This window comes from Sebastes fasciatus, chromosome 20, assembly GCF_043250625.1.
Source record: "Sebastes fasciatus isolate fSebFas1 chromosome 20, fSebFas1.pri, whole genome shotgun sequence".
Taxonomy (NCBI): domain Eukaryota; kingdom Metazoa; phylum Chordata; class Actinopteri; order Perciformes; family Sebastidae; genus Sebastes; species Sebastes fasciatus.
Genome location: NC_133814.1, coordinates 1154834 through 1181390, shown reverse-complemented (window position 1 = coordinate 1181390; position 26557 = coordinate 1154834). Strand labels below are relative to the sequence as shown.

The window sequence follows — 26557 nt, the reverse complement described above, 5'->3', positions numbered from 1 at the left end:
GTGCTGTCTGTCAGCCTGTATCTCCTGATGATATCTGCCCTGTGCGACCTGAGGAGCAGAGTCTAACAATAGGGAGCCTGTCTACAGCAGAGGTATGTTGTATCTGAGCTCCTCTGAAGGTGCAGAGGCTGCGGAACAGATAAAGACATGCATGTCTCTGCCTGCCTCTTTCATGGCTCTGCAGCTTTGGAGACTGGTGGTGGGGGGGGGGGACCCAGCTAGCACCATTAGGAATGCCACCCAGAGTGGGGAGAAGTCTACCAAACACGCCCTCGGGCCCGTTGTCACTCTATTCAACACTCAGGGTGAAATATGTACCTTTACCTATACATGTACTGTAACATGGAAACTACAGGCAGGACTTAAGAGGGGCGCCCAGGTTCTGTAGCTTAAACACACACACACGCTTTAAGAGTGTCTTGTTTGAAACAACAAGCACTTAAAGCGTCCACCTTGGTAGATTAGCTTCATATGAACCAGGCCTGCTGTTTGAAAAGCCTTTTACATTACAAAGAAGATGTCTTGGAAACTTTAGTCCGGTGAAAAAGAAGGTGGAAAAAAAACGTCCTGTTCTTCCGATTTGCTTCGAGGAACAAGGAGAGGGGATTACAAGAAACAGAAGGTGCACTATGTGTGTGTGTGTGTGTGTGTGTGTGTGTGTGCGTGCGTGCGTGCGTGCGTGCGTGCGTGCGTGCGTGCGTGTGTGTGTGTGTGTAAGGGATAGATTGGGAAAAATAAGAAAGAAGAAGGAAAGAAGAAGGAGGGAAAAGGATGTTGGGGTCCCTATACGCCTCTGGGGTTGCCCTGTATGTTAACTACAAACACAAGGTCCTTCCCCCCCCAGTTTATTATCACAGGTGCAGATAGTTTGGGGTGACCATAGGCGCAGCACCAACCCCACCGGCTGCCAACAGATCAGCCATCTTTTTTCTCTCTTTCAATTGTCCCTCCAATCCACAAACAGCTCTCAACACCACAGGCCTGACTGTTAGACAGAGCTGAGCTCATCCTCTGATCTGCCCTGCAGCCTGACACACACATTTAAGGCTCATCTGCTCTTTGTTTCATCCAGGGAGAGGAGATGTTACACAGTGCCTTATAGTTGTGTACCATACCTTGGCTCTGATGGCCCGCTCTGCCTCCAGCTCCTCCTCCAGCTCCTCGATGCGAGCCTAAAGAGAGAGAAATGGATTTCAGTGAAACGGCCAAAAGAATAACGGTCTGCTTTCACTAAAATATGAAATATGACTAGAATATGTGACGTTGAGCTGTTATCCTCTGGTTTCACAGTGTCTATATCATCCTGATAGAGAACAAATGGGGCGTCACCTCCGCAGATTGTTTGCTATTTCAGGGCAGCACTTTGTGTGGTTGTGAGGCCGTTTCATACTCTCTGCTTTCTTTTGGGGATTTGGCACGCCTCTGGCTTTTTCCTCAGGTAGCAATTTAGAGCAAGAATGTCCGTAGCCACCATCATTATCTGTATTCTGACCCAGGGCTGGGTCTGCTCTAGAGACAAAAAAGCATCGGTGCCATTTTCATGACATTCAAGGAATTTGTGTTATGTTTTTGCTTTCTCTTGGTTTTCCAGTCCTGGCTGGATGTCAGTGCTGCTCTTCCCAAAGCAACACCAAGGACTGAATATACGATGTACTTCTGCAAATTATCCTCATTTTATCTAATTCAATTTACACAGGTCATACTGAGTCCTGCTTAAATTATAATATATATATATAGAGATATATGGTTATACACATGTTTAAACAGTTAATAAATGTGTTTAAATGTACTGAATACATATAATGTATGATAACAAATACTGTGTTATAATGAGCTGTTAAGGTGTTATTAATGTGTTATTAACTGTTAAAACATAGATAGTGATGGTTGTTGAAATGTAAATTGATAAACACTTATTAAATGTCCTTTTATCTGCTTTACGGCATGTTATAAACCATTACTTAAATGCTTTTAAATGACAAACAGTGAGGTTATATGTTTGTAAAACAAATGAGAAATTCATTCTTAAACAGCCTTGCAAATCAAAAACACACCGGTGCTGATTACAATACTCAAAATGACTTGTAACAGTCAGGGGTGAATGTAACTTAGTACATTTACTCATGTGCTACTACATTTATTTGATGGTTATAGTAATAGTATGGCCAAATGTGGCTAAATGCTCTTAATATTATTCCATTGGATTCTGCTCCGACAGTGAAAACAATGAGAAGGATCCAACATGAATAAATCACCCACAGTGCATCTCTGTTCCACTAATCTCCTGCCAAAGCTGCGTTTTGCACTGCTGATAAAAATGTATCGCTAGTTTCCCAACATGGCAGCATCCTTCCAAGTTGTGTCATGTTCTGCGTTTATCTCCAGCTTCTATCTGTGTCTCCGTGTCAGGAAGTGTGTCTGACATGGCCTCTAGCCCGGGGCCATCCACAGCAACAACACCTCCACTCACTCACTGATGTGGTGAAAGCCACTCACCGGCTACACGGCTCCCCAAAGCTCCCCAAACAGGACAGTACCACACATTTAGAGCAGAATTAACACATGGACAGGGGATTATCTTGCAGTTAGTACCGTCTTTCATTCATCATTAATGCAAGGAGAACTTGTCTAAATATTTCCAAAATGTCCCAAAAGTGGGGTCAGGCATGTCGTAACCTAATACTAAAAATAACACATGACTTCATACTTTTCTCAACAGTATTTTTTATAAGTTAAGCGCAAACAGAAAGACATAAAAAGTGAAATAAAAACTCACATGCCAGCGTAGGACCTCAGCAGAGAGAACAGCCATGGTGAGGCAGCAGCAGCCCAACTGACTGACTGACTGACTGACTGTCCACACACACACACACACACACACACACACACACACACACACACACACACACACACAGCTTCACTGTTGATCCCCTCCGGCATTTTACTGTCCACACCCCCTCATGCATGCACAGCCTTTTTCTGTCTCTCACAGTTCCCCACTCACATATCTGTTTCTTGTTAAATTCCTACTTTCCACAGTCTCAAAATAAATATTGTGGCTCTAATACAATTGTAGAAAACACAGTGTACTAACAGTGTTAAGATGTCTGAGCCAGAATGCATGGATAAACGCTGTTTGGACTACGCCACGGCAGAAAGAGTTTATAACATTGATTTTGTGCACCGCTCTAAATTAAACTGATATCATTCTAAATGATCTCTCCATTTAGAAGCACTCTTTGAGTCGTGTAGGGAAATAACAACATTAGCCCTTCATTGCTGAAAATGGTTGCAGGGTTTCATCTCCATAATTGTATGTACTTAAAGTTTTACTTTTACTTTTTTCCGCTGCACTCTGAAACTATAATAATTGTCCATAAATTGCAATCAGATGTGGCCTCATAGCTGATGTCTCCTCTCTTGTGTCCGAGGGGATATTCAGGAGCGTGGGCAGTTATATCATGAGACCCCCCCCCCCATGTCAGTCGGAGGGGAGAACAAGAACCAAAGAATTTGAAGTCCTGCCTCTTCAGCAGACACAGCATTACAGACCCCCCGCTGATGACAGTCCACCATACTGTCCACACATGCTCACAGAATTCCGGTCCCTTCGACTGGGCTGGAATCTGCTGCTTTGTTCTTTTAAATGCCTTCAGATGGCCGTGTGCAGCCTCCGGCAGTACAGTCAGTGATGACAGGTCCTGTTGACCTGGTCAGAGCCTTGTACTGTGGGTGATCAGTGTTAGAAATGATGTGATGCCTGCTCATTGTACAAGTGAGATAAAGACATTTCAATGAGATACACATGACCTTTGTCCCCCTTTTTGAGGGGGACTATAGGAATTCAAGTTTTAAATAGAGTTTTAAAAAATCATGCCGATTCAGACCAACAGCGGGAAATACACCAACACAATACACTCCCTGATCTGTTACAGATCCCAGTCCTGTCCCCAAATCCCCAAAGTTTCCTCCCAGGTCACTGTACCACATTGTACACATTGTTCTAAAACAGCAACGCAGAGCCCGGAGGGAAATTGGTCATTTAGGGACAATATTGAACACTTAGAACAAAACCAGAGCATGTGTCTGTAAATGCCGCGTTTGGCTGCTGACAGTTCACTAATTTGGGAGATTAGCTTATTTGCTTTTTCTTAGAGTTACATCATATCTACACAGGAAGTGTTCAGGCACGGCAACTATTAAGTGCAGGTCACCCGTGTTTTCACAGCGCTCAGAGCCAAACACAGAATCGCTGTAGTTGGACTCGTAAAGTGGAAGAAAAAAGACTTGAAGTGTATAAATACGTGGCCTGTGTAAATATCTGTTCTGTCAGATGTGTGTGAGACAGACGACTGAAAAATACGGCTTCAACGCCTCCTGTGTGGACACGCTGTTAGATGAGAAGACTGATAGTACTCTCATTTCTTTGTGTTAAGTATGACGCTGTTGTCAGGATGCAACTGGCTTAGCTTAGCTTAGCTTAGCTTAGCATAAAGACTTGATGCAGGGAGAAACAGCTAGCCTGGCTCTGTTTAATTGAGATTTATCCACCAAGAATTCCATCAGGCATGTGCTCCTAAAATTAAAAAGAAATATTGCTCAGCAGTTTCCCTCTGCTTCCAGTCGTTATGCTAAGCTAGGCTAACCATGTCCCAACTGACAGACCTGAGACTGATATCAATCTTCTCATCTCACTCTAGGAGAAAAAATTAATGAGTGTATTTCCTAAAATGTTGAACTATTCTTTTAACTGAATGAATGCAGTCCAAATATAAGTACATTCAATCCTAAACCTTTTTACTGTAGGGTGGTGCTTAAAGTTACTCATCTTAAAACACTAGCAAGAGTATTCTAGATTATAAAATGATCTGACCTATAAACCAGCCCAGTGTTGTCAATTCTTTTCCAATGAAAGCAGCTAGCAGCACTAGCTGCTAACTAGCTCCAAATGTCCCTCAATCTAGAGAGAAAGTCACCAAGTCCTCAACACCGACAGTCCGTCCCTCCCATGGATGTATTAAGAGAACTGGATCCAGCGTTGGAGGCGGGGCCCGTTCATTCCTATGAGAGTTGCTCAGTGGAGCATGATGCCAAAATGGCTCGACTTCCGTCTGGAAAAGTACACGGATCGTCTGGCGATCTTCTGCATCCACTGGGCCACCGGACATGCGCAGTAGCGTCTGCTCGATCACATGACTCGGTCACGGCTTGGCGCTCCAGACTCGGTCTGGGTCTTATTCACATGAACGGAGGAAGGGAAATAACTTTACAACTTTTAGGACCTAATGATTTAAATAAGGACTATTAGAGTGTTCATACTGGGGAGTTGATTCACCTCAAAATAAATGATCCTCTGAGTTACAGAAATCTCTTTACCAATGTAATTCTATGGGGAAAAGTCTTTTTGGGCCCAATGGCATCATGTGACGGACACAGAAGTTGCAGTACCACCGTTTGGCCACTACGAAGGTTGGGATCAACGACCGGCACTCTTCCAGGGGGCTTGGTCCCTTCAGGCCTCCCTCTGAAGACACTCCACCAACATTATCATTATGAAACAACCAACATGGCTGCTGTTAATACTCACAGCTGACAGACAGGTAGGTAGACAGGCAGGTAGGTAGACAGGTAGGTAGACAGGTAGGTAGACAGGCAGGTAGTTAGACAGGTAGGTAGACAGGTAGGTAGAAAGGCAGGTAGTTAGACAGGTAGATAGACAGGTAGTTAGACAGGTAGGTAGACAGGTAGTTAGACAGGCAGGTAGGTAGACAGGTAGGTAGGTAGACAGGCAGGTAAGTAGACCGGTAGGTAGACAGGCAGGTAGGTAGAAAGGTAGGTAGACAGGTAGATAGGTAGACAGGCAGGTAGGTAGACAGGCAGGTAGGCAGGCAGGTAGGTAGACAGGTAGGTAGGTAGACAGGCAGGTAAGTAGACCGGTAGGTAGACAGGCAGGTTGGTAGACAGGCAGGTAGGTAGAAAGGTAGGTAGACAGGTAGATAGGTAGACAGGCAGGTAGATAGGCAGGTAGTTAGACAGGTAGGTAGACAGGTAGGTAGACAGGCAGGTAGTTAGACAGGTAGGTAGACAAGTAGGTAGAAAGGCAGGTAGTTAGACAGGTAGGTAGACAGGTAGTTAGACAGGTAGGTAGACAGGTAGGTAGAAAGGCAGGTAGTTAGACAGGTAGGTAGGCAGGTAGGTAGGTAGGTAGGCAGGCAGGTAAGTAGACCGGTAGGTAGACAGGCAGGTAGGTAGAAAGGTAGGTAGACAGGTAGATAGGTAGACAGGCAGGTAGATAGGCAGGTAGTTAGACAGGTAGGTAGACAGGTAGGTAGACAGGTAGGTAGACAGGCAGGTAGTTAGACAGGTAGGTAGACAAGTAGGTAGAAAGGCAGGTAGTTAGACAGGTAGGTAGACAGGCAGGTAGGTAGGCAGGTAGGTAGGTAGGCAGGCAGGTAGGTAGACAGGCAGGTAGGTAGACAGGTAGGTAGGTAGACAGGCAGGTAAGTAGACCGGTAGGTAGACAGGCAGGTAGGTAGAAAGGTAGATAGGTAGACAGGCAGGTAGATAGGCAGGTAGACAGGCAGGTAGACCTGCCTGCCAGGTACCTACCTTACAGGCAGGTAAGTTGACAGGCAGGTAGGTAGACAGATACAGATACAGATACAGATACAGAGAGCTTTATTTATCCCCGAAGGGCAATTCAGTTTCTGCAGTCCACCGAGACATATACACACATTCATACTGCACAATCATCATTGACAGAGGGAACACAGTAGGTGGCATATGGGGAGGTGCAGAACAATAAAGTACGAGATTAACAATTAAAAATATCCGCAATAAAAACAATGAATACAAGAATAAAAACAAGACGAGATAAAAGAATAAAGGAATAAATAAATAATTAGAATAGAATAAAGTGCCAAGAGTATTTGCACATTGCAAATTGTATTCCAAGAATGTACCAAATGCAAACACAGACAACCGTTATGTGGTTAGTGCAAAATAATTGTACATTCAAAGTAAATAAGACATTTTTGTTGTCGTTCATTCATGATAGTTACTCTGCATTCAGCAGTGTAATGGCGGAAGGAATGAATGACTTGGAGTAGCGGTTTGTCTTTCTGTGAGGAGGCAGATAGCGCCGTCCTGAAGGCAGTAGTGTGAACTCACTGGACAGGATTTGGTTGTGATTAATAATGTTTTTGACCTTCTGGAGGACACGTTTCTCCCAGATAGAGTTTAAGTTGCTCTGCTGGGCTCCGATGATTTTGGAGCAGACTTTCACAATGTTATTTAGGCAATTCCTGTCCTTCATAGACAAACCGTTAAACCAGCAAATAAATGAAAAGGTTAAAAGGCTCTCAATATATGACAAGTAGACAGTACACAGGATAGATCTACTCACACCAAAAGAGTTGATTTTCCGCAGCAAATGAATTCTCTGTTGGCTTCGTTTAACAATGGACTCAGTGTTTACATCGAACTTGAGATGAGAGTCAAACACTGTGCCCAGGTACTTATAAGAGTCCACGATGTCAACATCCTCGCCATGAATTATACTATGAGTGGGATTAATCTTGTTTTTTCTAAAGTCAATCACAAGTTCTTTAGTTTTTGAGACATTGAGATCAAGATAATTTTTGTCACACCACTCAACAAAGGCAGGAAGAGCGCAGCCATGATCTGACTCTGCCCCCTGTAGGAGCGACAGGAGTGCAGTGTCGTCTGAAAATTTCACTAATAAGCTGCCCTCCTTAGAAGACCTGCAGCTATCGGTGTACAAAATAAAAAGCAATGGCGAAAGGACGCAGCCTTGCGGAGAACCTGTGTTAGAGACCGAGGTATTAGACATAATACCATTAACTAAAACCTGTTGTGTTCTGTCTGTTAAGAAGTTTAAAACCAATGTTAAAAGCTGGTGAGGTAGGTTAAAATGAGATGCAAGCCTCTCAATCAGAATGTGAGGCTGCATCTTATTAAAAGCTGAAGAAAAATCAGCGAATAAGAGTCTGACATGAGCTTTTGGTGTTTCCAGGTGTCTATAAACTTTGTCCAGGATAAAGAGTTTAGCGTCTTCCACTCCTTTACCTGTTTGATATGCAAACTGGAGTGAATCCAGTTTGCCCTCCACCAGGGAAAGAACCTCTTCCTTTAAGATTTTCTCCAGGTTCTTCACTACCAGGGAAGTGAGTGCAACAGGTCTAAATTGGTTTAATTCCCTGGGGTTTTTAACTTTAGGAATGGGAATTATGGTGGAAGATTTCCAAATTTTGGGTAACTGGCAGCTGTCAACACAAATCTGAAAGAGCTTAGTGAAAACCTCACTAAGTTGATCAGCACAGTGGTGCAAAGTGCGACCACAGATGGCGTCAGGGCCAGAAGCTTTCCTTGTCCGCGTTTTCCTAAATAAACCATTGACCTGCTCTTGAGATATCAATATATCGCTGTGGGGTATCAGGGAGTCCCTCAACCTGGATACATCCTGAGTGAAGTCAGACCTTTCAAACCGCGAGAAGAACAAATTAAAAGTGTTCGCCAAGTCTACATCCTCAACTCCATTAATGCTAATAAACTGCTTGGATGTATTTGCTTGCTGATTAATAGAGGCCATAGATTTAATCCCCTGCCAGGCTGACCTTAGGTCGCCATTTACGTACTGACTTTCTATTTTTTCTTTGTACTTGGCTTTAGCCTTGGCTATTTCAACCTTAACCTCTTTGGAGACAACCTTCTTCTCCTGAGGGTTGCCAGTGAAAAAGATCTTTTTATTTTTATTAATAGCAGATTTAAGATCTTTGGTTACCCATGGTTTGTTATTGGGAAAAATAACAACTTGTTTAGAGGGGATTACAGAATCAACACAAAAAGTGATGTAGGATGAGACAGTTTCTATAAGTTCATCAATGTTATCACCACAAGCATCAAAGAAGCCTTGCCAGTCTGTGCAGTCAAAACAGGCTTGGAGGGAGGAGATGCTGTCCTCTGTCCAGATCTTAACAGCCTTCTCCTCTCTCTCCTGGCGTCTGAAGCATGGTTTATATGTAGGCAGTAAAAATATGCTGTTGTGATATGAAGCTCCCAAAGCGGGCATAGGTATGGACTTGTAGCCTCCCGTCACATTTCCGTAGCACAAGTCAAGGATAGTGTTTTTTTTTGTGGTGGAGCAACTTACATATTGTTCATATGTCCGTAAAACTCTGTCTAATCGGACATGATTCAAATCTCCAAGATAAAATTTAGGAGCATCAATACAAATAGAGTCCAGCTTGTGTGATACATCCACTATCAGCTGAGTGGCAGCACTGGCGTTGGCTCTGGGGTGGATGTACACAAGAGTAAAAAACAGTTGGGGGAACTCACGTGGCAGATAAAAAGGACGTAGGGAGATGGAGAGTAGCTCTATATCAGGGGTACATATTTTCTCCCGCACAATGATGTTGTTACAGTACCGTTGATTTACATAGAAGCAGACCCCACCTCCGCGGCTTTTCCCCGTCGCTTCAGAGGAGCGGTCCAGTCTGATGGGACAGCCGAATCCAGTGAGAGCCAAGTCGCTGTCCTGGTCGCTCTCATTAAGCCACGTCTCGGTGATCGCGAGTAGGCAGCATTCTTTAAGTTCACGTTTGTACTTTGCCCAGATCTCCAGCTCGTCAATCTTGCGCCTTAAAGACTGGGCATTAGATAAAAAGACCGAGGGCAAGGGGGGTAACTGGCGCCGGTTATCGAGGCAGAGTTTTTTCATTTTGCGGCGAATACCTCCTCTCCTTCCTCTTTTCCGCCGCGAGAGCCGGCGTGAAGATCTTCTGTCCAGGTGGAAAGGGACAAAAATCTCTGCTGGAATGTTTGTCGGGATCTCTCCCTCCGCCGAAGAACGTAGCGACAGGAGAAGCTCCCTATTGATAGTGATCCGATCGCCATGTTGTTGCAGCGTCTTTTCCCCTTGACATACGCTGCAAACTAGCGTCAGGATAAAAAAGTAAGCAAGGAAATGTGCATACTTTCCCAAAGTCCACATATTGGTCCTCCGTACCGTCACACACACACACACAAGAACAGATAAAAAACGGTGAAAACTGTAGCGGGTCGCACACAAAGAAGCGCCCCAGACAAAGACCCACGAGGTAGGTAGACAGGCAGGTAGACAGGCAGGCAGGTAGACAGGCTGGTAAGTAGGCCGGTAGGTAGACAGGCAGGTTGGTAGACAGGCAGGTAGGTAGACAGGTAAGTAGGTAGACAGGCAGGTAGATTGGCAGGTAGGTAGACAGGCAGGTAGACAGGCAGGTAGACAGGCAGACAGCCAGGTAGACAGACAGGTAGGTAGACAGGTAGACAGGTAGGTAGGTAGATATGTAGGTAGACAGGTAGGTAGGTAAACAGGCAGGTAGACGGGCAGGTTAGTAGGCAGGTTGGTAGACAGGTAGGTAGACAGGCTGTCCAATCATTACATTCGGGCTGAATGAAATGATTTTTCTTTTTCTTGTCGGAGCGTTTGATTTATTGATTACTGTCAGGATGGAATGACAATTTCAACAAATAACAGAACTATTGTTGAAGAAGACCAACTCCAGCTTTACGTGCAGGATAAACAACATTAAATGTGTTGTTCAATTAAGAACATTCTATCTTGAGTAGAAATAAAGAACACTTCTGAAGAGCTGGTATGTGTTGCAATATACTGTATGTCAATGTGAGTGTTGTGATTACAGCTTGTTGTGCTGATCCCAAACAGAGAAAAAATACAATTAATGCAGCTTTAACAAGTCCATTCATCCAAATTACAAAAAATACAAACATATCAAAACTTTCTATCAAAGCCATAGTCCCTATAAAAGCTGTTGATGGATTATCTGCTGTTACATTTATTGCCCTGAGTACCACAAAATTCCATTCACCTCCAGTTGTTTGGGGAGAAAGCAGAAGTCTTCTAACACCTCCAGCAAAACATCTGGTATAAACTAGGACCACTGAGCTTTCTCCTGTCAGATTGTGATGACCCTTTACAGCACTGTGTCTGAGTGTAACTGCTTTACAACCATGTAATAAACCCACGGAGAGGACAGGGCTGTTGTAAGAAGATGTATCAGGACCAGTACACTCCCTTCAAGCCAACTGCTTTAAATTACAGCCCACTGGAGACAAAGCTATCTCTTTGATTCCACTCAAGTTTGTGGACATATTCATGTGACCTTTACGTCACAACCAGACGTGAGTGGGTGACAGAAGAGATGGGCCGTGCAGTCAGCTGGGCTGCCTGTCCACCTGCAGAGAAGTCCATAACATATAATGGCCTCATTGTGAGATAGGGAGAATGCCAAAGCTATAGTAAATGTGAAAACATGCCTACCTTCGAAGAGACACGGATCGTCTTTCACCCCTCCAATCAGAGACAAAGGCGCCCTTTATTGTTCCTCTTACAAACCTCTGGAGGAAACATCAGGCTCCCAGAGGCAACGGCAGGCCCAAGAAGCACCACCTCAACTCTGAAATCACCGTCTCCCAATGTCTCCTGCTCACTCTCCCTCTCAGCAGCTTTCATCCCATTCGCTCCATTGGAGGGACAGACAAAACACATTATCTGCAACACGCACCAGTGACACATAAAAGCTCTTAGACTGGCTTGATTCTATCTGACTAAAGACAAGGAACAGCTTCAGTGTAAACTGTCCAGGGCTCTGTACAGAGGCAGACTAAACAATAGAGTAGATAGTGTAATGAAACCAATCTAGTCCAAACAAATAACGCTGTCCTGCTCGGTGCTACAAGGCCTTTCAAAAGTCTAATCCTGAAGATGGTGTTTTAAATGGCAACATCTTTGGTGGCAGACAGTCGTTGCTGTGATTTTCCACTGCACACACCAAAACTGACTTGTTTATAATCTGTGGCCACTACTGCTGATGGGTGGTGGGGAAAACTCCACCAATTTCACACATGAAGTTCAGTTCAGTCCTCTTGAGGACAGCCAGTTCAAACAGTTGTACAATGTCTTCTGTGGCTCTGGAGGAGCTTTCCCAAGTATGATGTCAGGGAGGGTATAATTAAAGGGTAACCATGCTATTTTTCAACCTGATCCCTATTTCCCCATGTTTTTGTGTCTAAGTGACTAATGGCGACAACACTTTCTGAAACTGTTCCAGTATTGAGGGAGAACGCTGCCAAACGGGCTGTAATGCAATCGCTCGGGGCAACTCCTCACCGTCAGTTTACGTCCACTAGAAGTGCTTGTTGTTGCCACTGACAGGCTCAGACTGTTATTAGAAGTGTCTGACAACATTATGGAGAGGACCCTACAGAGAAATTAAACCTTTGTCTTACCTTCCTCTTGATCAGGTCTGTCAGAAAGTGTAGCTTAGTCTAAATGACTTTCAATGTCATGGCTGAATATGATTTCCACAATGTGGATGAGACACAAGATTTCAGAACGAGACTTCTCCGAGCAAGACATGGTCGTACACAATAACAAACAGAAAGCGAAAGGTTTTATTTCTCTGTAGGGTTCTTTCCATGATGTTGTCAGACACTTCTACTAACAATCTGAGCCTGTCAGTGGTGAAAACAAGTACTTTTAGTGGACGTAAAATGACGGTGAGGAATTGGCCCAAGTGATTACATTGCAGCCGTTTAGCAGCTGCAGCACTCTCCCTCAATAATGGACCAGTTTCAAAATTTGTTGACTCCATTAGTCAGTTAGACACAAAAACGTGAGTAAATAGGGTCCAGGTTGAAAAATACATATAATAGTTATCGTTTATGGACACTATTGAGCTGGTAATGTCAGATCCAGTGTTTTTGAACTTGACCCGGGTCTAAAAGTCCAGGTATCTGAGTCTCTGCTGCTTCAATTTAAACCATTCGTTTTGTCTCTGGTGAGTTCCCAAACTTTATGGAACTGCAATACTAAATTGCTAGAGAACTTCATTAACAGGCAGCTGACCTCTCTATCACTAAACGAAAAGTGGAATTAATGTTGAAACACATTAAACATGTTCTGTCCATGTTTTTGTTTCAGTTATCTAATGCTACCACCAACTTTGAGGTGGAAACTTCCACGTTAGAAAAAAGAAACAGTGAAGCCCACATCTGAAGAATGGCTGCTGACTGCAGCTCAACCCAACTGCTCCTAGTAACCCCGTCAGAGGGGAGCAGGAGATGGTTATCAGTTTGGGTGTAGGAGGTATGTTTTAACCATCTCCTGACAGGCATGGAGCTGTGAAGTGACTGCTCCAATCACGGAGCAGAGCCCAGCAACTCTGTTGAAAGGCAGGAATGCATCACACCGCTCTACTGTGAGCTACGGCTGAGACCCCTGCATGTCCTTTTAGGAAGCCGAGCTTGGTCGTCATTCCAGCCAAATATTGTAATTACTGATTAGTTACACCCTAGAAAACTTGCAATGTCACTATATTTGTTACTTTTCCATGGAGCTGCTGTGTCCAATATATCCTCGAAACATAACTAAAGTGCTCCTGATGATTTGCACTGATTCATCTTGAAAGCCAGCTGCAGGTTGAGAAAGATTTCATCAAGGTACCCGTATTGGATGTGACGTACGTAACTGCACAGCTTATTGAAAATGTTCACATCTCTCAAATTAGAGGCTGCAGATGGAAGGCACATACCAGTCCTGGTAGATGACTATCAACCAAAAGGGAAGGACTTTATGCATTCTACAAACAGTCTAGTCCTACTACCAAGTACTGTGTGTGTATCAAAGCCTGATATCTCTTCTTCCTCTGTGCCTTAGAGCTCTATTGTTGTCCACAAACTAAAACCACTGGGTGACATGTTCCTCAACATGAACACACACACTGTAGTTTATATTGACTCAATCCCACATACACCGTCCCGCTGCCACAAATACTCACTAGCGTACCACATGTGGATTAATCCGCTGCTGAAAATAGTCCCCAACAAATGCCCTATTTCCTCCTGTTTGAATAACATTTGTTAAAAACTGCAGTGCCCAGCTGTTGTAGGAAATTGCTGAGCCCTTTTAAAAACCTAAACTTGGCCTCTTTTTGAAAATGTACATGTGACATCGAGTCCCAACAACTGTGTGCTCCACATCCTACTGGAAACGTAACCGGATGTAACCACTTAAAGGATGGGTTTGTAGTACTTGCTATCTCCATACACAAGGGAAGGTAAGACAGACTCGGACACAACGCAACGCAAAACAGCGCACATCTGACTAGGTGTTCAAGGAAGTTGCGGAGGACGGAGCAAAATAGGCATAGTTTTCAAAACTACGTTGTTTTGTTGTTGCCAGCAACAAGGATGCATCTGTCCTGTGCTAAGAAGCATGCACTAGCACTAGCCCTACTTGGTTGGACGCGTGTTTTCAAAACAGTGCTTTCCTCCCAAGGTCTCGATTGAAGCGTAAACTTGTGTTGTACAATTCAGGTAAGTCAGACACACACGAGATTAGTGTTTCCCCCATTTTGCCTTCCGTGCCTGGCTGGCTGCCTCGTTTTTGTTGGCCACGGTCAGAGTTCAAAGTTGATCTGAACTTTGGGCCGAGTGGCGCGCTGCGCTCACGCTCTGCTCGACGTAGCCTTTGGAAATAATGAGTTTCAGAGCTGAGGGGGCCTTAAGATATTGTTGGCTTTGGTCATCTTTAGTCCTTACTTGCTGTGGGAGCCAAGTTTAGTATAAATGTTTTAGTTTAATAAATAAGCACAATCTGTATTTTATGTAGGTGAGATAAATAAGTGATTTCATTGAATAAGTTAATTCATAGTAATTAATATGTTAAAAGGTTAAAAGTAATTTAATGATCATTTGATTTAATTCATCTTGATGTAATGTCTTTGTGTGTTACTTTGTAAAGGCAACACTATATAAGCTTTCTGCTAGACCGGTAAGTAGGTTACCGTCGCTTTAAGAGAAATAGGCTTCTTGTGCTCATTGAGGTAAAAACAGTGGTTTGTTCAGTTGAGGCTCAAGTTAAGGACCGAGCCACACGGTTTTCTTACCGTAGTACAGTTTGCTAATTAGGATAACTTAGCTTTTGAATACTCCTGTAAGAAGATACTACAAAACTGTGGAATAAAGATTTTTGTTTTAATCCTTTTTTACAACGGAGTCCTGTGGAAGTTTTTCCTTCTCAAGTAAATGTACACGAGTAAATCCAAGGTGACCGTTGAGCTTCAACCCCCACATTTGTAAGAAAACCAGCTCTACTTGGACTAATGGACATTTGTGGAAGGATTTGGAACATCAAGGAAAAAGGAGTTACAACCACTCCAAGATACAGTGGTCGTGAGTAAAGTCATCCTCAGCTCTGCTGATAAAAAGTGCTGTGTCACTCCATGTGGACGAAGCTACTAGCATAACTGGAGCCCACAAGCTAATTCCCATGTGTTAGCTAACGGACTAACCCTGACATCATCGAGAGAAATATACTGTTTCTTGCTGTTAGCCATGCTACTTTGTGGACGGTGATTATCATTAAAGACTCTGAACTGTTTCACATTAAGCTAACTTAAGCTAGTTTGCTTTAAGAATGGAGGAAGAAGACGAAGATACGACTACAGTTGTGGATGCTGCTAGGGTGGTGAAAGTCACAGCTAAGGCAATGGAGGAAAAGTTGCAACGTGCTATTAGCTCAAGGAAGGCCAAGCTGGCTAAGCTAACTGGTAAAGCAAATCAGATACAGCGATTAATGGACGACGGTGATGACACCAGCTTAACAGTGATTCAAACCAAATTAATGGTGGAGTTAAGCACGCTTTTTGAAGAGTTTGGTGATTTGAATTACAATGTTAAAGGGATACTTCGACAAATCTCTGAAGAAGAAATGAACCAAGATGAAGCTAACTGGTTTTTACCTAAAGCTGATGCCTACAAGGACTTTGTTGTGAGAGCTAAGGCTTGGATGGATGAGGCTCATCTACGCAGCGTAGAAGCTACAAAATGCAACGAAGAGGTGCAGCCATCAGATAGTGTATCCATTGCATCTTTTTCATCAGTAAAGCATAGTTCCAAGACTTCTGTGCGTTCTTCCCGTGCATCATCTACTGCTTCATCTACTCGTTTAAAGGCAGAGTTGGAGAGAGCTACATTATTAGCGCAAGCATCTGCTCTAAAACAGAGACAGATTTTAGAGGAAAAGGAAGCCAAAGTAAAAAGAGAAAAAGAGGAGCTAGAGATACAAACTGCTTTAGCAGCATCTGATGCTAAAATTAAGATCTTGAACGAGTTTGAAGGACTACGTCTCTCATCTAGGGCATCAAGTCGTGATGGAATGAACTCCTACTTCATTTCCGCCAAAGCTACAGATATGCCACCTTACAGGCAACCAAAGCATCCCTCGCCCACAGACAGGCAAATAACACAGAGTAATGACATTCGACACAATGTCCAAAGATCAAATGCTGCAACTACTCAACTGCAGACAGAAATGGCTGAGGCTTTTCAAGGAGTTACTGAAATGTTGACTAAGCAGCAAAGAATAGCTACTCTGCCTCCTCAGAATATTCCTGTGTTCAAGGGATATCAACTGTTCATCAGGGCGTTCGAACACGGAGTAGAGGACAAGACAGAGAGCAGCAAAGACCGGCTCTACTTTATGGAGCAGTACACCAGTGGACAGCCCAGGGAGCTGGTTAGAAGCTGTCTCCATATGGAACCCGAGCGCGGCTATCGTGAGGCCAAGAGACTTATGGCAGAACATTTTGGAAACGCCTACAAGATTTCAGTGGCATATATCAACAAAGTACTGAACTGGCCTACCATCAAGTCAGACGACGGAGAAGCTCTCCATTCTTTCGGCCTCTATCTCACAGGATGTCGTAATGCTATGTTTGACATGGAGTACATGGAAGAGTTGGAAAATGCAGCTAGCATGCGTGCTATCATTGCCAAGCTCCCGTACAAGCTGAGGGAAAGGTGGAGAAGCGTGGTCTGTGGCATTCAGGACAGAGAAAGGCGCAGAGCCAAGTTCAATGACCTTGTGAACTTTGTCAACAAGCAAGCGAAGGAAGCCTTGCATCCACTGTTTGGTGACATAAAGGACTTTTCCTCAAAGAGCCAACCTAAAGGGCAAGTGGACGAGAGGTTGCATAGGAGAAGTGGTAGCAACAGAGGCTTCACCACAGCTGCAACTATCGCCAGTAATCAAGCAGTGAGTCCCAAGTCTAAACCAGAACGTAAAGTCAACGGCAGCCTAGTCTGTGCATTTTCCACACCCTGTCTCTTCTGTCAGGGTGGAGAACATGCTATGGAACAGTGCAAGAAGATGAAGAAGTCTCTTCATAAAGAAAAGATTGACTTCTTACGAGCAAAAGGTTTGTGCTTCAGCTGTCTGAAACAGGGGCACATGAGTAAATCATGTAAGGAGAGAATGAGCTGCCAAGTCTGCATGCAGTCACACCCTACAGTGTTGCACATGAAGGCCAAAAACAATGGTACGAACAAAGAGGTAAAACCTGAAGGGGAGTCACAGGAAAATGACGAAAGACTGACAGAATCGGTCGTAAGTGGGTTTGTGGGAACAGATACAACAACTTGTGGAGCAACAAGTGCTGAGAACACCGAGAGCATCTTAGCAATAGTCCCAGTTCAAGTCAAGACCGGCAAGGGCCAAAGGGTAAAAACGACTTACGCTTTCCTTGACCCTGGCAGTACCGCCTGCTTCTGTACTGAGGAGCTAATGAAAGAGCTCAGCCTGACAGGCAGAAAGACACGAATCTTACTTAAGACCATGGGGGAGAAAAAGATCGTTAACAGCCACATGGTGTCTGGCTTGGAAGTGAGCAGCTTAGGCTGCAACGATTTTATCAAGCTCCCAGATACATACGCCCAGAGGACCATTCCAGCAACTAAAGGTAACATTCCTTTGCAAGAGGACGTCGACAATAGATGCAGATATAGGACTGCTCATTGGGACTAATGCGCCCAAGGCTATGGAACCCTGGGAGGTCATTGCCAGTGTAAATGACGGTCCATATGCTGTAAGAACATGGCTCGGCTGGACTGTCAATGGACCTCTCCGGGAAGACACTGGTCACAGTACAACAAGTGGGCTGATACAGGTTTCAGCCAACCGTATATCAGTTACGAGACTGGATGAACTCTGGAGTGCGAGCAAGATGAGAAGCTGGAGATGTCCAGAGAAGATCTTCAGTTCCTTGACATGGCCTCACAGTCAGCTAGACTTGTGGAGGGACATTACAGCATCGCCCTGCCATTGAGGAACAAGGACATGAAGATGCCCAACAACCGTAAGGTAGCTGAGCAACGGGCTCTGAACTTAAGGCGGAAGTTTGTGAAGAATCCAAAATTTCATGCAGAGTACTCGGCATTCTTGGGTGGTATGATTGAAAGGGGTTATGCCGTGAAGGTACCCAGAAAGGACATCAGCCGTGACGATGGTAAAGTTTGGTACCTGCCGCACCACGGGGTTTATCACCCCAAGAAGCAGAAGATCAGAGTGGTCTTCGATTGCGGAGCATCATACCAGGGCACCACTTTGAATGACCAGTTGCTACAGGGACCAAATCTCACCAGCACCCTCCTTGGTGTCATCACCAGGTTCAGAGAAGAGGAAGTGGCAGTCATGGCCGATGTGGAAGCGATGTTCCACCAGGTGAAGGTGCCAGAGGAGGACTCTGACCTTCTCCGGTTCCTCTGGTGGACATCAGGCGATATCAGTCAGGAGTTGGTGGAGTACAAGATGGTGGTGCACTTGTTCGGTGCTACCTCCTCGCCTAGCTGCGCCAGCTATGCCCTGAGGAAATGTGCAGAGGACAGCAGAGATCAGTCCAACATCCAAGCAGTTGACACGGTGCTGCACAACTTCTATGTGGACGACTGCCTTAAATCAGTCCAATCGGAAGAAGAGGCAGTGTTGTTGTACCACACCTTGAGAGCTGTATGTGGAAAGGGTGGCTTCAGACTCACCAAATGGGTAAGCAACAGCAGGGCTGTGCTATCTGCTATCCCCGAAGAGGAAATGGCAACAGAAGTTAAAGACCTTGACCTGGATAGGGATGCGCTTCCCATAGAGAGAGCTTTGGGAGTTCATTGGTGTATCCAGTCCGACAGCTTCAGGTTCAAGATCATCATGCCGGACAAAGCACCCACCAGGAGAAACATCCTATCCATTGTGAGCTCTGTTTATGATCCATTGGGTATCTTGGCACCAGTCGTGCTCCAAGTGAAGGGAATCCTGCAAAAGCTCTGCAGACTGAAGCTAGGCTGGGATGTCCCGATACCTGATGAGCTTGCATGTGAGTGGTTTGCTTGGAAGACAGAGCTTCACCAGCTAGAGGACATCAGAGTCCCTAGGTGTTTCAAGCCTGCAGGCTTTGGTGAAGTAGTAATGAGCCAACTGCACCACTTTGCTGACACTAGCGAAGAAGGTTACGGGACAGTTAGCTACTTGCTACAGAAGAACAGCAGCAACGAAGTCCATTGTGCATTTGTCATGGGGAAGGCCAGAGTGGCTCCACTCAAGCCCATGACTATCCCACGCATGGAGCTCACCGCCGCCACCATGGACAAGATGTTGAAATCGGAACTGCAGCTGCAACTCCAACAGTCAGTGTTTTGGTCAGATAGCACAACTGTGCTGAGGTATATCAGAAACAGAAAGAGCAGATTCCGCACTTTCGTCGCTAACCGAGTGGAAACCATTTTGAAGATCTCTGAACCATGTCAGTGGAGATATGTTAACACTTCACTGAACCCTGCAGACTATGCATCAAGGGGACTCAAAGCAGATAAATTCATCCAAAGGCACACTTGGTTACAGGGGCCGGGCTTTCTCACCGAGCCTATGGATGATTGGCCTGAGAACTTGGACCACCCTGGGGACCTAACCACGGAGGACCCAGAGGTTAGGAACGCTGTGGTCGGTGCTACTGCAGCGGAAGACCAAAGGGATGCAGTAATGAAGTTCGTGCAGTACTTCTCTTCCTGGATTCGCCTTATGAAAGCAGTTGCTTGGATGCTTAAGGTTTAGAGCACTCTGCTGAGCCTGTGTCATAAGAGGAAAGAGTTGAGCGCTACACTCTCTCCACTCAAGGTCGGTAAGGAGATGAGGAACTTCAAGGCAGTACTCATACTGTACTATATCTAGGTGCTACAGTATGTGCTGGTAAACTCTGGCATACAGTGTAGTAGTTGAGGTAAACAGTAAATCAAGCAACGAAGAATGAAGACTGTTTACACAGAGGGACTTTAATTTCTTTGTCTCCACATGTTGGATATTTTGGTAATTGTCTCCAGTTAAGAGCACAATTAGGGGCCGGTATGTGGGAGCCAAGTTTAGTATAAATGTTTTAGTTTAATAAATAAGCACAATCTGTATTTTATGTAGGTGAGATAAATAAGTGATTTCATTGAATAAGTTAATTCATAGTAATTAATATGTTAAAAGGTTAAAAGTAATTTAATGATCATTTGATTTAATTCATCTTGATGTAATGTCTTTGTGTGTTACTTTGTAAAGGCAACACTATATAAGCTTTCTGCTAGACCGGTAAGTAGGTTACCGTCGCTTTAAGAGAAATAGGCTTCTTGTGCACATTGAGGTAAAAACAGTGGTTTGTTCAGTTGAGGCTCAAGTTAAGGACCGAGCCACACGGTTTTCTTACCGTAGTACAGTTTGCTAATTAGGATAACTTAGCTTTTGAATACTCCTGTAAGAAGATACTACAAAACTGTGGAATAAAGATTTTTGTTTTTATCCTTTTTTACAACCGAGTCCTGTGGAAGTTTTTCCTTCTCAAGTAAATGTACACGAGTAAATCCAAGGTGACCGTTGAGCTTCAACCCCCACACTTGCTTTAAATGAACAAAATGTAAATGTTTACATTTTGTTTACATGTGTAAATGTCTATCAATCAATCAATCAATCAATCAACATTTGTATAGCCCTTTACAATAACCAAAAGGTACCCAAAGTGCTTTACATTAACATCAAGAAATAACAGGAATAAAAATATAACATCATAAAATCATAAAAAGGTACATAATAAGCACAGGGAAAATGTCACAGAGCTACTAGGTATTAAAAGCCAATCTAAATGAAAAAGTCTTGAGCTTAGATTTTAAAGTGACAGTGCATATATCAGGCGGGAACTTGTTCCATAGTTTAGGAGCAGCGACAGCAAAAGCACGATCAATCTAGTCCAAGTCAAGTCCAAGACCAGGTCTAGTCGAGTCCGAGTCAAGACCAAGTCCTAAGGCAGTCGAGACCCAGTCAAGACCGAGTCCAGAGATAATTGAGTCCTGTTCAAGACCATGATCGACAATAATGTCTTTCCAGTGCTAATATAGTGATTAATGAGTTAGGATCTATAAACAATATTGATCTTCTAACATCAAACTAATCAATACATAGAATTCAGGTTTGAGGACCGTTACAGTCTAACGTAAACCTTGAATTTGATCCGATATTTGCTACTGATGTTTCTACCTCGCGCCGTCTCACTCTCTCTTACTCTCATAGAACTACAGTTATTTTTGTTACCGTGTTGGCCCACGACGCATTTGGGGAGATTTTTACCAGTGGCACTGCACCGTTGAATGCATACAGGGGAGACATTGTGTAGAACCAGGCAACATTCTGTACAACTGATCCCAAATCAGCTGCCACTTAAACAGTTCTCAATAGCCGAGCCCGAGACCAAGACAAGTCCGAGTCCAACAAGGCACGAGTCCAAGACGAGTGCAAAACTTGAGACCAGACTCAAGATCGATATTCAAGTACTACAGCCTGGTAATACACACACTAGATGCATACTGTACTATGATCATGTACTATACTGCATGTGTAAACAGACTAGAGGGTCTGACCTGGAGCTCCTTGCTCTTTCTCTGCAGTCCAATGTTGAGGGCCTCTTCTGCCTCTAGTTTGGAGCTGGTACTGCTGATCTCCAGGTCCTTCCTGCAGAGACAAACAGATAATCAACAATCTCCATCGATATCACAAACTTGTTCTAGAAAACACAAGCAGCCCGAGCTGACCCATCACAGAAAGATGCAATCACTTTGATGTGATAAAGGCATGCAGGGTGCTTTCATTCTGAAGATTTATGGATTCATTGTACGTGTTATTACCTGAATGTACTGTCTAGGCTTTGGCAGCATGCTTTTTGATCCAAACATAATGTGAATAAATATTATTTGAGTTTGGAGCGGAGTCAAACTGAGTGACAGATTTCATATTCCCTACAGACTGTTTGGAAAACACAGCACACCTGGTAACAAGGTGAGTCACTCCCTGTATTAATGCTCACTGAGAGAGAGGGTCTTTGATGCCAAAGAGAACAAGTTTTAACTTCATGTTGGAGATAGTATTGTTCAGTAATCAGTGTGCGTGTGTGTGTGTGTGTGTGTGTGTGTGTGTGTGTGTGTGTTAGCTGATTGGTGCTGCGAGGTAAAGTACAGTGAATGATTCCATTTGCTCTCATATTACTGAGGGCGGATAGCAACATGTTGGGCCGTTGTTGAATGCCGGGGGGGGCGTACACCTCAAAGTGGAGGTAACTGGACTGTGGAGCAGCTATATTCCATACTATAGCCTCACAGTCCAGCCCCCCAGGACAGGAGCTTCATATCAGAATGTCAAGAACTTTTTGAAGTCCATCAGTTTGTCTCCTCCTGAGGTTAATATGTACGATCAGAGCAGCTCTCATTTCAGGGGGCTGTAGATAAGACTTGTTGTCACATGCATGAGTTCTAGTACTACTAGAGAAAATCTCATAAAAATCATTTGACTGTGCTCTTTTCTTTTTTGTAGGCTAATATAAATGTTTATGAGGTACCTTTAAAGCCTACAGTAGATCATAGTTGGCATAAATGTAGACCTGAAAAGGTCTACATTTATGTTGGTGTTTTCCCTTATGATCACTGACGGTTTACTCATCATCTTTTTTTTACTGCTTCATGACTGATTACAAGTTATAGAGAATTCCACAGTACACAGCATGCTCATGGTTACTAAACCAATGCGTTATCATTTATAGTTCCTCTCGTTCGCTTTGGCTCAGTTCTTGAATTATAATTATTTTTATCAAAACAATAAGTTCAAATATCTAAACAAGTAATTAACTGTTCGCAACAGATTCAAATTTCTCATTCATTCAAATTGCACGTGTTTTGACACATGTGTGCAAAATCAGTACAATACAATACAATAACCACGTGCACGTCTTGCTGATCAAACCTGATGAGTTGATTCTCAGTGAAACTGTCGTCCTCTTCACAACTTCTAAACATTCTTTCATCGTTTGAGCCGTCACATGCAAAATGATCCGTTCATTTATCAAAATCTGTCAGACATACACGTATATTGCACAAAGATTCATTACATGGTGTTATGTACTGTGAGGAGGTACAATTTGTTGTTTTTTGCTTAACTTATTTTTGATATAGATGTCATTTTGTGGCAAATTTTCTGTTCACTGTATGTGACTTTTCTGTTTACAGTACATGTAACAAATTGTTACACAAATAAATGTGCTGTATACATACAAACAGGGTCTGAAATTAGCACCCGCCAAATGCAGGTCAATTATTGGCAGTGAAATCATCAGGACACCTGCCACTTTGGCAGGCAGGGAAAACTCTAGTGATAGGAACAGAGAACCAGTTCCTAGTTGTCAGATTCCTTGGCATCTCATGCCTCCGTGACTATCGATTCCTCTTATTGATGCTTTCCCACAGTTACACATGCACAATGCATACGCTGTATCATGTTTCAGTTTGTTTTGGACTGGAGCCACGGCGGAGAGAAAAAGCGCTCAACAGCATGGCGCTACTATACCTGAGGGGACGCACCCTATTTATACCTGATAATGAGACACTGTGGACAACAAATCTGTGTTGAAATCAGCAGGAGGAGAGTTAGTAACGTTAGCTGTTAGCAGCCATTAGCAGCACAGTCCTGACTGGTTAAATAACGGAAATACTAACGTTAACGTTAAGGTGCCATTGAGTTATTATTATGAGACGTTCAAGCAGTAAAAATGACTATTGGGTGAAGGTAAATTACGTTTTCATGATGTGTTCAAATGTAATCTCGTAAAATGTAGTTTTTGGAGAGAAACTTGAATAAATCCAGTTGTTTGAAGGAGATGTTTTCACATCAATATAAAATAGATATTAGAGAGAGAATTATGACCTGTTTAACTTCATAACAACTTACCAAGAATTTTTTTAATCAAAGCAAATATTAAATTAATCATAATCATTTAAATTGTGTTTTTATGCAAATAACCACTATAGATTACCATAACAAAGTACAGTACAGTACTGTGTACACTACCCTCCCTCCCCCCAAAAATAGGACTCCCCCAGAAGCTACGGTGTAATTCAAACACTGTAATTTACCATGTATATAATTAAATTTCTGAGTGGAAGACAAAAGAAATACTTACTGACCACAGTGGCAGGGAGTGAAAAAAGTTCATTTCAGACCCTGCATGCAAATGTGCATATCCTGTTTCTGTGTACCACAGTAGACCTATCGTCTTTCAGTAAACTTTTACCTGCTGTTGAAATGGGAATCTAAAAAGCTCAGTACGTTACACAACAGCCTTCAGCTAGACAAAACTGACATTCTTATAGTACAGAAACAAGTCAGTGTCAACAAAAAGTAGAACAAAAAAGAGATCTGCACTATATTAGAAACATGTCCAGGTTGACTGCTGTGGTGAAAAAAAACACCTAAATATGTTGACCAGTAGCCTACAGCTCACACAATGACTAAACTACTTTTCATTGTAGTAGCGTTGGCCAGTTTACTGACACAATAACTGGTTTAGAAGCATGAATGAAGTGTTTATAGCAGACATGCAATAGAATTGTGATGTCCCATCAAACAGTTGTGATAATTACACTTAAAGTTTAGAGAAAGTTAAGACTGTTTGGAAAAATGACAAACAGTAATAGGAAAGAATATCAAAGAGTCTCCAGCATGCTAGCAGCTCTGTGAGGCTCTACTTAAAGACACAGCAGTGCAGTTTGAGCTAAATGCTAATATCAGCATGCTAACAGGACAATGCTAACATGCTAATGTTTGACAAGTCAAATGTTTACCATGGTCACCATTGTAATTTAGCGTGTTAGCATGCTAACATTTGCTAATTAGCACCACTAAACACTAGCTGTAGCTGAGGCTGATGGGAACGTCATTAGTTTTGCTGGTATTTAGACCTGATGATGGCGCTAAATGAAAAGTTTAGGAATCAACAAAGTTGTTACAGTTGAGGGGAGCATGAATGTCTGAACCACATTTCATGGAAATCCATCAAATAGTTGTTGAGCACAATCGATGTCTGTACAAAATTGTGTGAGGTAGATGTGGATGAAAAGTCATGTGATCAACAAATTTAGCACTAATCTTCTGGGACATAGATGAGTGTATAAAACTGAATGGGAATCCATCCAATAGTTAAGATAATTCAGTCTGGAGCAAAGCGGTGGACCGACCTTGCTAGCTAACAGTGATAGCTGTGATTTTCACAAGCCAATACCAGAATTTAATTCAGCTTCAGAGCTACAGTATTTCTCTGTCGACTCTAATAGCTGTTTAGCTGCTTGTCATGTTCTTTTCTTTTGAGAAAAGAACATGACAACCAAACAACTATTATTTTGTTATGCAAGCTAATGACAACTCTTGGATTTTTTTCACATACTGTAAATCTAAAATGCTAGTGTGTGTGTGTGTCTTTGACCTTTTGATGAGGTCTTCCAGCCCACTCCTATTCTTCTCCATCCCTCCCAGACTCTCCTGTGTAGCTCTGCTATTCCTCCTGCTCTTCTCCAGCTCGCCACGCTGACGGCGCTCCTGCTCCAGCTGGTAGTCCAACTGAATACAAACAATGGAACAGGAAGGACAAGATACAAAATACAATCAGAATGCAATACAGCTGCAAAAGGTACAGTTGAAAGAAGGGTTACATTTATTTTAATTGTTTGTGAATAAACTGAAACTGAGCTGAACTAGCTACATAAAAGTACATGTATTCAATGATATGCCAAGGCCTCTTGGCTAACTGGGTTACAATTAAGTCAAAAAACATTAAGTTTCCATTCCTCATATTATTGTCTAATAGTTGGTTCATAAGCACTGTTACAATATTACAGTATTTAATGTGTTCTGTTGGATGCAAAGGTTAGACCAATATTCTGGTCTTGTACTGACCTTTAATATAGTCCAGTCAGTATAATCTACCTCTGATTTGAAGTTTAATCAATTACTCAATTATTGTAGAATTTATACAGTGTAGGAACTTGTATTATTACTGTTTAACTGTTTGTTTCTAGTTAGTGACCAGCTGGTGCGTGGACAGTGGGGCTTTTAGCAACAAGAGCCGGATATTTTTTCTCAGAAGTTGGAGAAAGAACATGAATGCTAGTGTTGTGTCCTAACGTTCATGTCTGGTGGGTGTGTGAATAAACACGTTAGCCGCTAACCCCCGAAAGGCACAACTAGACCACACTGTAAACCATCAGACCAAACACAACTAGACCACACTGTTAACCATCAGACCAAACACAACTAGACCACACTGTTAACCATCATACCAAACACAACTAGATCACA

General features: G+C 43.2%; 1 protein-coding gene across 4 annotated transcripts in view; it reads right to left on the bottom strand.

The window, feature by feature from the left end:
• LOC141758804 (putative uncharacterized protein MYH16) overlaps positions 1 to 26557 on the bottom strand; it is a 78354-nt gene that overhangs the window by 15479 nt on the left and 36318 nt on the right. For all 4 annotated transcript variants that reach the window (XM_074620490.1, XM_074620489.1, XM_074620488.1 and 1 more), the window contains 3 exons: positions 25686 to 25819; positions 21802 to 21892; positions 1116 to 1172 (listed from right to left, as the gene is read on the bottom strand). In XM_074620490.1, coding sequence (XP_074476591.1) covers positions 1116 to 1172; positions 21802 to 21892; positions 25686 to 25819 — 282 coding nt within the window. The remainder of the gene's footprint in view (positions 1 to 1115; positions 1173 to 21801; positions 21893 to 25685; positions 25820 to 26557) is intronic.